We start from the raw sequence: 12620 nt of genomic DNA on the forward strand, positions 1-12620 counted from the left end.
CGCTATGGAGACGTCGGAGCGCCGCGGCGTGACGTCAGCGCCCGCGGCGGCCGGGCCCGGCGGGAGGCGGGGAGGCGGCGGGGTGTCCGGCCGCGGCGGGAGCTCGGCCGCGGCGGGGGCAGGCGGCGGCGGGCGCGCTGCCGGGCCAGCCCAGTACAGCCCGGGAACGCGGGAGCTGCTGAGAGGTAACGGCTGCTCGGAGGTAACGGGCCGCGATCCGGCCCGTCCTGCCCCCACGGCGGCGGCTGCAGGGAGGAGCCCCCGCCCCGAAGTGAAGCGTCCCACCGCGGTTCCCTCGGGCGGGAGCGGGGGAACCGGGCGGGCCGGGCGCTGGTGGCGCCGCCCCGGCTCGAGTCTTCTGAAGCTGCATCTTCCCCTTTGGGTTCGGGCGGTGAGGAGCGATTGGCCGCGGGGCGGGTTCCCCAGCCCGTCCCCGCTGGCGGAGGGGAGGCGTGGAGCCCCCTCGGGCTGCCGTCTTCACCCGTACGTCATGTTTTTCAGCGATGATGGAGGAGTCGAAGCTGACGCGTTTCCAGAGGCGATACCTCATGGACTGCGTGAAACGTGAGTGACGGCCCTCTTGCTCTCCCGCCCGGCGCTGTGCTCAGGTGACGAGCTTTTGCTGCTCACCGTGAGACGGGGGCGTTCGCCCACAGCCTGCTTGGATGGGCAAGTGCTTTAAAACAGCAGCACGGCTGCTGCTGACACACGGGGACGTACGGGGCGAGGTGTCCCCAAGGGTCATCCGGGGAACAAGATGCAATGGCGTGACTTGAAGCACAGTCTGGCTCGTGTCAGCGCCAACAACCAGGGTGAGACATCTGTGGCACCCAGGGTCTTCGCTTGTGCTGCTATGGTGGATCAACAGGCAGAGCTTCTGCTGGTGGTAGCCCAGGGCCATCCATCCAGGCTCCTCTGTCTGACTTACCATTATTTTTGGTTTGTTCTCCAGGAGGAGATACCCTGCCTCTCCAGTGCCACCCCACATCCAGCAAAGAGCCAGCGCCTGCTCTCTCCCCATCACTTTGTCAGCCGAGCAGGCTTTCAGCTAAACCGCATCTCCGACCTGCCAAGGTCTGCCAGGCAGGAGATGCTTACGCCCGAGAGAAATTCAAGCCACGAGCAAGGCGTAAGTCAGCAAACACCGCTAATAAATAAATGATCCTGCCCGGTCCCTCTCTTCCCCTTACGTCCATCCCCTGCCTGAAAGCTCAGCAGCGGCAGGGGGTATCTTAATGGCTCTTCATCCTCATGCTTTCTGTCTTCAAAGATGCTTTAAAAATGGATCTCTGAGTGTTGTCCCAAAAATCGGGGTTCGTTTACGCAGTGTGCAAAATGCCAATGTACACACAGGTATTTTATTGCAGATTTGCACAGATGTGGGTGCCTGTCCCAAGAAAGCACACACAGCTTTCAAATTAACAGTTATTTATATACAAAGCATTAACATATTCAACTTCCTAATACATATGCAGTATTCTTCTGTTAAATGATTGGTTAAAATCTCTTCGCCTAGCATGTAAATTAGTACGCATGCTTAGTTGTTGTTCTTCAACTTCATCATTTGAGTCGGTGGTATAATTGGGGTAGGTGGTCCGTGAGTCGGTGGTCGCGATCTCCCCCTGCTGGAATTACCTTTCCCCTAGTTTCCTACCTTTTTGGCAGATCTAAGCGGTTCTTCATGGTTTACTAACTAGACTAGTAATACATCAGTTACACTTCTGCTTGTGACAGCCACATCCTGCTTATTAGACAAAGGTACATTGTATAAGTTCCTATGGAGATAGGGTAGGGCTCTACAGTGGATTTCTATAGCAGCATCAATCTTTATGTGAATTGTATACTTACATTTGATTATTACAACAATTCCCCCTTTGAGACTTATCAAAATCCAATTTTTCGACAAGTCTCACTTCCATTTTGTACAACTAACACATAAGATTGAGATATTTGTTTAGTGATTAGACCTTTTAAGCACCCAAACATGACACAAACAATTATTATTATTATTATTATTATTACAAAGATAATTCAATTCTGTAATAGACTTTGTAACCATCCTGTTAGGCAGAATCCTAAACCATGTAAAATCTTGTTAAGCCATCCTGTTTCCATTGCCTCCCTCAAATTAGGGCTTCATTTGGCTATGTGTTGAATAGCATCAAGTTGCCTTTCTAAATTTTCGATTACGTTTGGGATATGTACACAACATTTGTCATCATTTACTTTCAAGTAGCCACAAACACCGTGTTCATGCAGTAACGAGAGATTGCCAAGGGTCTGTACTGGATCGTTTCACCTTTCCCCATAATTCAGGAGTTAGAGGTTCTTTTCTCCACAAGGGACATAAGGTTAGCATTCCTAGGGTGATCTGTTTCCTTGGTCCTTTCAAAGATAACTGGGTTGACCAAACCCTATCACTGCTCACCCACACAATATGTCCTATGGGGAGACTAATTTCCCATTCACAATTTATGACTTTGTCTCTAATCATCGTCCCTGTCCAGGTGTCTTTTATGGATGTTGAATAATTTTGACATAAACATCCCAATCGAAGACCTCTAGCTAACGGCCCTATTCTTTGAAGTTCAGATACCTTTGTTGAGCAGTCATAGACTTGAGTACAATTCCAATTATAAGCATTAGGGACTGCTACTCTGCTTGCAGTCAAATTTGAAGGTAAGATTACCCTTCTGTTCTCTTTTGATCAGTCTCCTGTCCAGTCTATGCACTAAGATGTCGGTTGCATATAATGCCATTCTCCTTTCTCAGCAGTCTTCCAAACAGAGGGGAACTGCATTCCCCAAGGAACTCGATCACAAGATTCTGCTTCTTTAACTGGTCCTGGCTGCTGTATTTCATTAACATGCCAACATAAATTCTTAGATTCATCTGCTAAAATTTTCCATTTTCCCAGTCCAAATACCTTTTCTTTCTTTAAACTGAACTCTAATATTCCTGTCCCATTGGTCAGCATGGTGTCAAAAGTTCGGTTTAATCCAGAGTTAAAATTCCCCAATCTAAAGGGGATGCTGGTGACTTTGGTAATAGTAAGCACGCTGTAATTTGACTAACATTGTGGATTCTCCTGAAGGATTGCACAATTTAAAGGGCTAAATTGCTACGACAACTATACATGAGTTGGTAAATCAGTAAGACTAATTCCAGTTTTAATTTTGTCATGTTTGGACCTATTCACACTCAATGTGCTTTAATTTTTCTGAATATAGATCACTATAACCAGTAAAACAAAAAGTATTATTATAACCACTGCTAAGACTCCTTTTATATACTCTATTTCTTGATACTGCTTTCCAGTATCCCAAGTGCAATTCATCAAGTACGAGAAAGTGTTAATTTTAAAGGTCCTGCTTCCCTAGAAGTCCATTTTTTCTGCTCCAGAGATGATGCTTTCTTGACTCTCTTATAATGAATCCAAGAGTCCACTCCATCCACTTTTACTGCAGTGTAAGTTTTCAGTAATACAGTATATGGCCCTTTCCACTTTTCCTTTAGTGGCTAGTCTTTCCTCCAAGTTCAAATGTAGACAAGGTCTCCTGGCTGAAAAGGGTGGACAGGGGTGTCTAAAGGCAAAGGTGTCCTCTGATTTAAGTACCTATAAAACGAAGATAAGATCTGCGAAAGAGAAATTAAATACTCTTTAACTGTTTCCTGTCCTTTAATGTACATTTGATTCTCTTTTATTGTGAGTGCATTAGCAGGGTATGGTTTTCCATACATTATCTCAAAGGGGCTTACTCTTTCTCTGATTCCTGGAGTTACCCTAACTCTCAATAGGGCCAAGGGTAGGGCTTCTACCCATTTGAGGTGAGCTTCCTGACATAGTTTTGAAATTTGCCTGAGATCCATTGTCAGAAGACATTCCTTCTGGAATACCAAATCTAGGAATTATTTCCTTTAACATTACTTTAATTACCTCTCTTGCCTTATTGGTGCGACAGTGGAAAGCTTCAGGCCATCCAGAAAAAGTATCTACCAGGACTAACGAATATTTATATTGGTTACATCTAGGTAACTCTGAAAAATCTATTTGCCAGTACTCCCCGGGCGTTATTCCTCGTTTCACATTTCCTCCTATTGTTTTCTTTTCCACCTTTGGATTGTTAGCACAACATACAAATTCCATTGTCCTTTTGGGGATTAGAAGTTGTTTTCCTTGTGAATTTAAAAGTCCCCTTTCTTTCCAAATTGCCCCATGAGCATGGGCAACTCCAAAGGCATATTTTGATTCTGTGAAAATATTAGTCTTTTTCCCGGTACTTATTTCTAGAACTCAAGTTAGAGCAATCAGTTCCGCCTTCTGGCCTGAAATATTATAAGGCAAAGGTTTGGCTTCCAAAACATGGTCTCTGGTCACTATTGCATTTCCAGCACATTGCTTTCCTCCAGACATGAAAATACTTCCATCTGTATATAACTCAAAATCAGAAAGAGGAGGATCCTGTAAATCCGGTCGACTGGAATAAACTTGTTCTATTGGTGTCAGGCAATCATGTTGTAGTTCATCTTGTTCTGAAATCGGCAGCAAAGTTGCAGGATTTAAAGTGGCAGATACTGAAAGGGTAACATCATCCTGCTCCAGCAGAACTGCCTAGTATTTAGCCAGTCAGGAGAAATCCAATGGCGTCCCTTGTTTTCTAGGAGAGAGATCACAGCATGGGGTACAAACACAGTCATGGGTTGTCCCAAGGTCAGTTTCCTGGCCTCTTCAATTAAAATCACTGCTGCAGCAACAGCTCTATAAACAAGCAGGCCATCCTTTACTGACTTCATCTAATTGTTTAGAGAAATACCCCACAGGCCTCTTCCAGCTTCCCAACATTTGAGTTAGGACTCCTAAAGCCACCTGTTGCCTCTCATGCACATAGAGCTGAAAGGATTTTTCTAAATTTGGAAGTCCTAATGCAGGAGCTTCCATAAGTCTTGTCTTGATTTCATCAAAACCCTTTCGACACTCCACAGTCCATTCAAATAGTCCCTCCAGACCCTTGATGGCAGCATATAGTGGTTTAGTGATCAGTTCAAAATTAGGAATCCACAACCAACACCATCCAGCAATACCCAAGAATCCTCTCAAATGTTTTTTTGATGTAGGTACAGCAATTCTACAAATCACCTCCTTCCATTCTGTGCTCAATTTCCTCTGTCCCTGTGTGATTTCAAATCCCAGGTATCGAACTCTATCTTTTGCTATTTGTGCCTTTTTTTTGGAGACGCGATATCCTGCAAGTCCTAAAAAGTTCAGCAAACTAATTGTAGCTTCAAAACATTCACTGTAATTGCTTGAGCCAGTTAATAAATCATCAACATATAGCAAAAAGGTTATATGTCTATTATTACCTTGCCATTGTTCCAATTCTTTTGCCAATACGTTACCAAATAATGTTGGGCTATTTTTGAATCCTTGTGGTAGTACAGTCTAACATAGTTTAATCTTTCGTCCTGTGGTCAGGCTTTCCTATTCGAAAGCAAAGATGAGCTGACTCTGTTCATCCACTGGAATTCAAAAGAAAGCATCTTTTAAATCTAGAACTGTAAAATACATATTATTTTTAGGGATGGAAGCAAGTAAAGTATACAGGTTTGGCCCCACAGGGTGTACATGGACTGTTCGAGCATTAATTTCCCACAAATCCTGTACCAACCTATATTCTTGAGAATTAGGCTTTCTTATCAGCAAAATGGGAGTATTAAATTCTGATTGACACTCCCGTAATAGCTCATGTTCTAAAAAGGAGTTAATGAGTGGTTCCAGTCCTTTCCACGCCTCTAATCTGATAGGGTATTGTTTCTTTCTTACCAGCTGGGCTCCAGATTTCAACTCAGTTTTGATTGGGATAACTCCTTTTGCTTGTCCCAGTTTCCCCGATGCCCATACCAGTGGTATCACTGCATTCAATACTTCTTCGGGAATGCCTGTATTTTCATCCTTTTCACCTTGAGTCAGCAGACACATTTGTGCTTTCCAGGCGTTTTCTGGGGGAATGTGCAGCTGTACCAAATTTTCAGAAAAAGTTATTTGTGCATTTAACTTGCATAGCAAATCTTGCCCCAACAATGGCAAGGGGCACTCTGGCATATAAAGAAATGAGTGAGCTACCGTAGCATTTCCAATTGTACACTCCATTGGTTTTAAGAATGACCTTAAAGTCTTTTTCCCAGTGGCACCAATTACACTAGTCTTAATTTTACTTAAGGTCCTTTACAATCAGTAAGTACCGAGTGAGTTGCTCCACTATCTATTAAAAAATCTATTGTTTCATTCCCCAGCTTTACTAGAACCAGAGAATCAGCTGAGGAAACTTTAATAAATTCCTGCGGTCCCCTTCAATCCAATCCTATCTCTGCCAATACCTCGGCAGCTGTGTCTGTTTCTTTTTCCTAATTATTCGAAAGGCGTGGGCAATCTTTTTTCCAGTGGCCCTCTCGCTTACAATATGCACACTAATTTGCTCCTAAAGGAATATTACTGTGACTTTCCCCAGTATTTCCACGATTTCCTCCTCTACCTCGAAATCCTCCTCTAAAATTTCCTCTGCCTCTTCCTTATCCTTCTGACAAGGAATGCCAACAAGGAAGCTTGTAATTTTGATTTCTTTTGTTTTTCCTTTTCCTCTACTTCATCCCGGTTATTATAAACTTTGTAAACAATTGATAACAACTGGGATATTGTCATACCATCAGCACCATCCACTTTCTGTAATCTCTTTCTAATTGTTCTGCCTGACCGAGTTCTGCCTGACCAATAAACAACACATTAAGAAGTCTAGAATTATTCTCATCCTCAGGGTCCAAATTAGTCCACTTCTGAGCTGCTTCACATAGTTTTTCCTAAAAGACCAATGGGGGTTCTTTATCTCCCTGTCATATTTCATACAGTTTTGCCCAATTCTGTGTTTTCTGGATTCCATGCTGGATTCCATATAGAATAAATTTTTGGTATTCTTTTATTCTCTGTAACCCTCTGCCACTATTTGGATCCCACCGGGGATCCCCCCTTTGGAGATAGGTGTCTATGTTAGGCATTCCTCCATGTTCCTGGGTTACTCCTTCTTTAGCCTTTTCTACAACTGTTCTTCTCTCTTCTATAGTGAACAAATATTCCAAAAGAGCTTCCTCCTAATTTTCCTCTATACCATTCCTTTTTGCTACAGCTTGTACAACAAGAATTGCTATCCTTTTTCTTGACCAAATAGATACCATTTTGATATTTAGAATCCACAAACCCACAGCTTTTTCTAACTTCCCAATTGTTTCTTAAGGAAAAGAACAAATCTACATAAGGCATTTCATCCCATTTTTCAAGGCATTTCAGTCCTTCAACAGAATAACATTAACTATAATATAGTATTGTACTTAATAGATCCATTTTCAGGCCATTTTTCACCATCATCCAATTGATATTGTGGCTACCATTGATTGCAATATCATTTTAATTTATCTTTTGTCATAAGGTCCCCTCCAAACTTATTCCAGTTTTTCAGGATGCATCCTAAGGGAGAACAAGGGGGAGTCTCCTGAGAAGTAGCACTGCCCATAATACCGGTACTGAAAAACCCTATTCTACTGCCGCATATCTTTCCGTGATACGCCTTATGCAGTATTCTTCTGCTGCATATCTCTTTGATATGCCTTACGCAGTATTCTGCTGCGTATCTCTCTGATACGCCTTACACAGTATAAGTATGCTACTTCCCAAAAAGACTTCTCCCATTTCCCTTGATCAGAAAATACCTCTTTTCCAATGGCGTTGCACCGTTGTGTCGCTTACTGCCCGACTGCAGGAGAGGAGCCGATGGAGTCCCCGATCAACAGGTCGGTGCGTGCTGGAGTCCACTCAGTCCTCTTCCCCGCGTCGGGTATGGCAAGACGAACCGGGCAAGGCTGTCAGCACAGTCCCATCTGGGTCGCCAAAATGTTGTCCGAAAAATTGGGGTTCGTTTACCCAGTGTGCAAAATGCCAATATACACACAGAGCAGAGGTATTTTATTGCAGATTTGCACAGATGTGGGTGCCTGTCCCAAGAAAGCACACACAGCTTTCAAATTAACAGTTATTTATATACAAAGCATTAACATATTCAACTTCCTAATACATATGCAGTATTCTTCTGTTAAATGATTGGTTAAAATCTCTTCGCCTAGCATGTAAATTAGTACGCATGCTTAGTTGTTGTTCTTCAACTTCATCATTTGAGTCGGTGGTATAATTGGGGTAGGTGGTCCGTGAGTCGGTGGTCGCGATCTCCCCCTGCTGGAATTACCTTTCCCCTAGTTTCCTACCTTTTTGGCAGATCTAAGCGGTTCTTCATGGTTTACTAACTAGACTAGTAATACATCAGTTACACTTCTGCTTGTGACAGCCACATCCTGCTTATTAGACAAAGGTACATTGTATAAGTTCCTATGGAGATAGGGTAGGGCTCTACAGTGGATTTCTATAGCAGCATCAATCTTTATGTGAATTGTATACTTACATTTGATTATTACAACATGAGGGAACATCTGCTGTAAGTGCTCGCTGACTTCTGCATGCTGGCTAGGGGGATGAGGGAGTCGCACAATCCTTGCATAAGAAGGGAGCACTGTGTAATTTTCTAGCTTATAAAAGTGAATCAAACCTCTGATGCCAGTTTGGTTGGCTCTTCACCACGGGTACACCTGTGCGGTGCTTGCGCAGTTCAGTCTGGGGATGGGCTGTCGTTAACGTAACGCTTCCTCTGGCATCATTAGTAGAGAAGCAGTGTGACCAGGCTCCTCCCTGAGGAGACAGGCTGCTAATCATTTATTTCCCCCTTGGCATTCACAGGAGATTTGGAAAAGGAGAAGCAAAGGCTCCAAAACATCTTAGCGACAGGGAAGGATGTGGTGGAGCACAAGGTGAAGCAGACGCTGGTTCAGACAAAGGAAGAGGAGATACCTGAGCCTGACCGGTTTGAAGAATGTATGCCTTTATGTACCCTGAAGGAAGGCAGGCGGGAAGCGGGGAAGCCGGCTCCCTCCAAGGGCTGGGGTGGCAGGCCATGTTGCTGGTAACCTGAAGCCTGTTGTGGAAGGAGGCACAAAGCCCAGTTTCCAAGAGAAAGGACTGGCTGCTGTGATGCTGTGATCTAGCCATCCTCGCAGAGCTTATACTGCAGAGGTTGCTGGCAGATTCAAGCTCTCTGGGCTGCCCGCACAAAATGAACTCTGCTGGCAGGGGAATACCCAGGGACGCGCAGGGTGACCTGGGCAGGAAGCCCAGGTACTGCGGGTCCTTTTTCCAGCCAGTGTAACTCAACATAGACTAGGATGCTTGCCAGCCTGACCATGGTTTGGGCTCGGTTTTCTTTCACTCCAAGATCAGAGCAGTTACACTAGCAAAGCTTAAATGTCGAGCAGAATTTTAAGCAGTGATGGACTTTGGCCTGCAGAGTATTCTGGGATGGCAAAACCCTGCCTAATACCTCTCTGTGCTTGAATCCTCAACGTGCGTGTACACCCCAGCTAGCCCTTCACTAGCCTGGGTAGCACAAAGATGGACAACGCTAGAATAACGGGTACAGAAGAGATGTTTTGGTCCCTGCTGCAGGGAAGCCAGCGTGGCTGGCTTCATGCATGCTTTGTATCCTCTAAAACTTGTTGCAAGCTGAGTGTTGTCCTTGACACATCTGAAATACCCATATACTTTGTACTGTGGCAAGATTTGGACCAGCTGGCTGCAGGTCAGTGCTGCAAAGTGGCAGCTAATGTTCTGTGCCTGTGCTTGTCCTGAGAGCAGAGATGGTTGTAGTCACTGGGTGATGCATGTCAACTCAACGGCTTTAAGCAGGTTCTGTCACCATCCACAGACCAGTTAAATTGCCCATGAGCAACAGAGAATTGTCTGTACAAAGAAAACTAGCAAGTTACCATTCCTGCAAGATGGGGAGCGGTAAGAAGATGGGCAGGGGGGGCATTTCCCATTGCATAAGGCACTACTAAGGTATTTTGATGACATGCTCAAGATGAACGTTACAGCAGACATCACCCTTCCCCTGGCGGGACTGCTCTTCAAGCAGAGCTAGGAAATTGGGGGTTCAGATCTAGGCAGAAACATGTTGCCTTTCATCTGAATCCTGTTTCCACAGTGTTTTCTCTTATCCGTCAGTGGTGAATGAAGTTCAGGAGAGGAAGGAGTTCCTGGCAGAGATGGAAGCTCTAGGACAGGGCAAGAAGTATCGAAGGATTATCCTCACTGAAATCTCACAGGTACACGAGGGCCCTGGCGACATTGGCCGTGCAATGTGTGGAGGGAATCCCTGGAGTCAGAAATCTTAAAGCAGAGTCTCCCTTCACTACCTGAGCGGGGAAGGAGAAAGGGGAGAGAACTGTGTTTCCCTTCATGCCATGGGATAGACATGAATTTGGGGAATGGGGGATAGAGGTTTTCAGCCTTTTTTTCCATGTCTGCATGTAACTTAATCAGGGAAATAGAAGCTTTGTTCTTGGGGTTGTCAAAAGAAGGGGGAAAAAAAAAAAGCTGCCAGGACTCTCCCCGCTCAGTCCTTCCCCTTTGTACTTCGCAGAAAATGCGTGAGATGGAGATCATCGACAAGAAGAGAAGTGAGGAAATGAAAGAGATCATGACAAAAGACATCCCTGGTGGGAACAAATCCGATCCCCATCACTAGGCCAAGGGAAAAACACAAGCGCAGTTTGTTCCCACCCCTCCTTCCCAGACTCTCGGCATCCGAGTCTGAAGGGCTGGTCTGTGCCTGTGCCCGAAGAGGGGGCAGCACCACCTGTTGCCTAAAGCCAGAAGGCAGGAGCAATTTGTACATAACTGGTAACAGGAGAAAGCTGTTGTAAAATCCTACCCACGCACTGGATCCCTTCTTGCTCAACAATATTAAAGAGATGAAAACACACAGCAGCAGCTACCAAAACGTGACAAAGCAGAGCCTCCTTTTGCCTCTGCAATGCCTCAGAGTACAGCAATCCGCCGATAAAAACATCACTCCTTTCCATCCACCCAGAGGTGGAGGTTTCTTATGACAGTACGATGATAACACATGTTGCCACCCACATCTATGACCCGCTCCTGTCCCCGTGACTCTGGGAATGGCTGTGCTGGCAGACAGCGGGGAGGAAGATGCAGCCGCGTGGCCTTGCGCAAACATGAGCCTCCAGCGTTGCTACAGGTCAGCATGATTGTGTGCATCAGCAAACTTCTCAGCAGAAGCTGAACTAGGCAGGCACTCGGGGACACAGCTGCGCTGAGGAAGGAGATGGGATTTCAGCCCAGCGCATGCTGCTCTTTGCTGCGGGCTTGCTGTGGTTTTTTGGTTCCTGAAAGCATGGTATGCAGAACAGCCATCGGTCTCCCACAGAGCCTGGAAATGGCTGTTTTTTCACCTCATACATACCCCCACCTCTGTCCTCCAGCAGGCTGAAGCATGATGCCCCGCTATTCCTGCGTAAAGCCCCGCATAAAGTCCACCTCCCAGTTTCCTTAAGATCCCATCATCTGCTTCTTAGCAATACTCAGCCACTCAGTCAGTCAATCCCCAAAGCCAGGCAGCATGCCCGGTCCCCAGGACAGTGTGGATACAGAAAGGAATCAGAAACCTAAGCCGCGATTGGTTTTTAAATCTAATGTTTCTTTTATTTCTGTTCAGGTGAATGGAAGTCACAGAGTTAGTACAGTATAATTTACAAATCAGAGTTCTGACCAGGCTCGGGGCCAAGGGGTGTCAGGCTGCAGCGATCCCGATGGCCTTTGGCAACAGCGATGTGACAGCAGGCTCTAAAGCGGGTTTGTTTCTCCTTGGAGAAGAGTTGTGCTTTGGGATCCTCCCTCCCCTACCACTGCTCCTCATCAGCCTGCTGGAGTACGGCAAGAGTGAGATGGCATCACCAGCGCGGGGCTGAGCTTGCCACCTCCCAGCTGCGGGGGCCACGCTGGGATTGAGGAGGGGGCTGGGGTCCCTCAGGTTTTGGGAAACGAGGATCCCTTTCCAGAATGCTACGCCAGCCACCTTGCAAGGCACTGCTCCGAGAGCACTTTGGCTAAAGCCTGTTGGGTTTTTAGAAGGGACTGCAGCAGTTTGCTCGGGACTGGTTCTGTCTCATTTGCTAACGAGAAGGCATGATGAACAGCTGACCAACCAAACACCCATGAAACTCTAATTCAGACTGATCCAACAATTCAATAAATAACTCCTCACCTTGGAGGAGAAGGCAGGAAACAAAAATGGAAGGAAGAAGGGATGGTTGGAAGAACACCGCCCCCCCATTCCCTCCTCCATTGTACACACACGCACACATGACAAATAAAATAAGGGGTTTAAAAAGTTTTAGGGTGGGTTTGAATTCATCTAGTAAAGGAGGTGTAAAAAATAACCAGCCAAACCCTGCACACTTTTAAAGTATACACAGATGAAGCTGGGTAAAGGTCAGTTCTGACCATGCCTCTCAAGGCTGGCATTGGTGAGCAGGGGCGCAAGCTTAGTGCCCCTTGCCGGCACTGAGTCAGTCTTGAGCTTTTCTGCCCTTGCCTGGAAAAGGAATGTTCCTCCCTCCCCCCAAAGGCAGCAGAGTCAGCGGTGTTTAGCAGCAGTGGGGGGCAAGATGTCCTG

At 45.8% G+C, this 12620-nt stretch overlaps 1 protein-coding gene across 4 annotated transcripts; it reads left to right on the forward strand.

Moving 5' to 3' along the window:
• Positions 1 to 4: 4 nt before the first annotated feature.
• On the forward strand, positions 5 to 11797 carry C1H22orf23 (chromosome 1 C22orf23 homolog). 4 transcript variants are annotated; one of them, XR_012043728.1, is made up of 8 exons: positions 5 to 185; positions 502 to 564; positions 953 to 1129; positions 8831 to 8965; positions 9705 to 9725; positions 10151 to 10251; positions 10569 to 11183; positions 11661 to 11797. XR_012043728.1 is itself a non-coding variant. In XM_072869442.1 (7 exons), the coding sequence occupies exons 1-7, from the start codon at positions 5 to 7 to the stop codon at positions 10671 to 10673; spliced, it is 783 nt and encodes a 260-aa protein (XP_072725543.1). In that variant the 3' UTR covers positions 10674 to 11634. The 4 variants fall into 4 exon arrangements, 3 of the variants coding, with proteins under 3 accessions (XP_072725543.1, XP_072725562.1, XP_072725556.1); XM_072869442.1 differs by lacking the exon at positions 11661 to 11797 and having other exon boundaries at positions 10569 to 11634; XM_072869461.1 differs by lacking the exons at positions 9705 to 9725; positions 11661 to 11797 and having other exon boundaries at positions 10569 to 10644; positions 10722 to 11634.
• The last annotated feature ends 823 nt before the right edge of the window (positions 11798 to 12620 follow it).

This window comes from Ciconia boyciana, chromosome 1 (genome assembly GCF_034638445.1).
Source record: "Ciconia boyciana chromosome 1, ASM3463844v1, whole genome shotgun sequence".
Classification (NCBI taxonomy): domain Eukaryota; kingdom Metazoa; phylum Chordata; class Aves; order Ciconiiformes; family Ciconiidae; genus Ciconia; species Ciconia boyciana.

Bases quoted from the DNA above. Each gene is read 5' to 3' on its own strand.
- C1H22orf23 (XM_072869461.1), top strand. From the start codon at position 5: ATGGAGACGTCGGAGCGCCGCGGCGTGACGTCAGCGCCCGCGGCGGCC. The intron at 8,966-10,150 runs GTATGCCTTTAT...CTTATCCGTCAG, and splicing joins GCCTGACCGGTTTGAAGAAT to TGGTGAATGAAGTTCAGGAG. The intron at 10,252-10,568 runs GTACACGAGGGC...TGTACTTCGCAG, and splicing joins TCCTCACTGAAATCTCACAG to AAAATGCGTGAGATGGAGAT.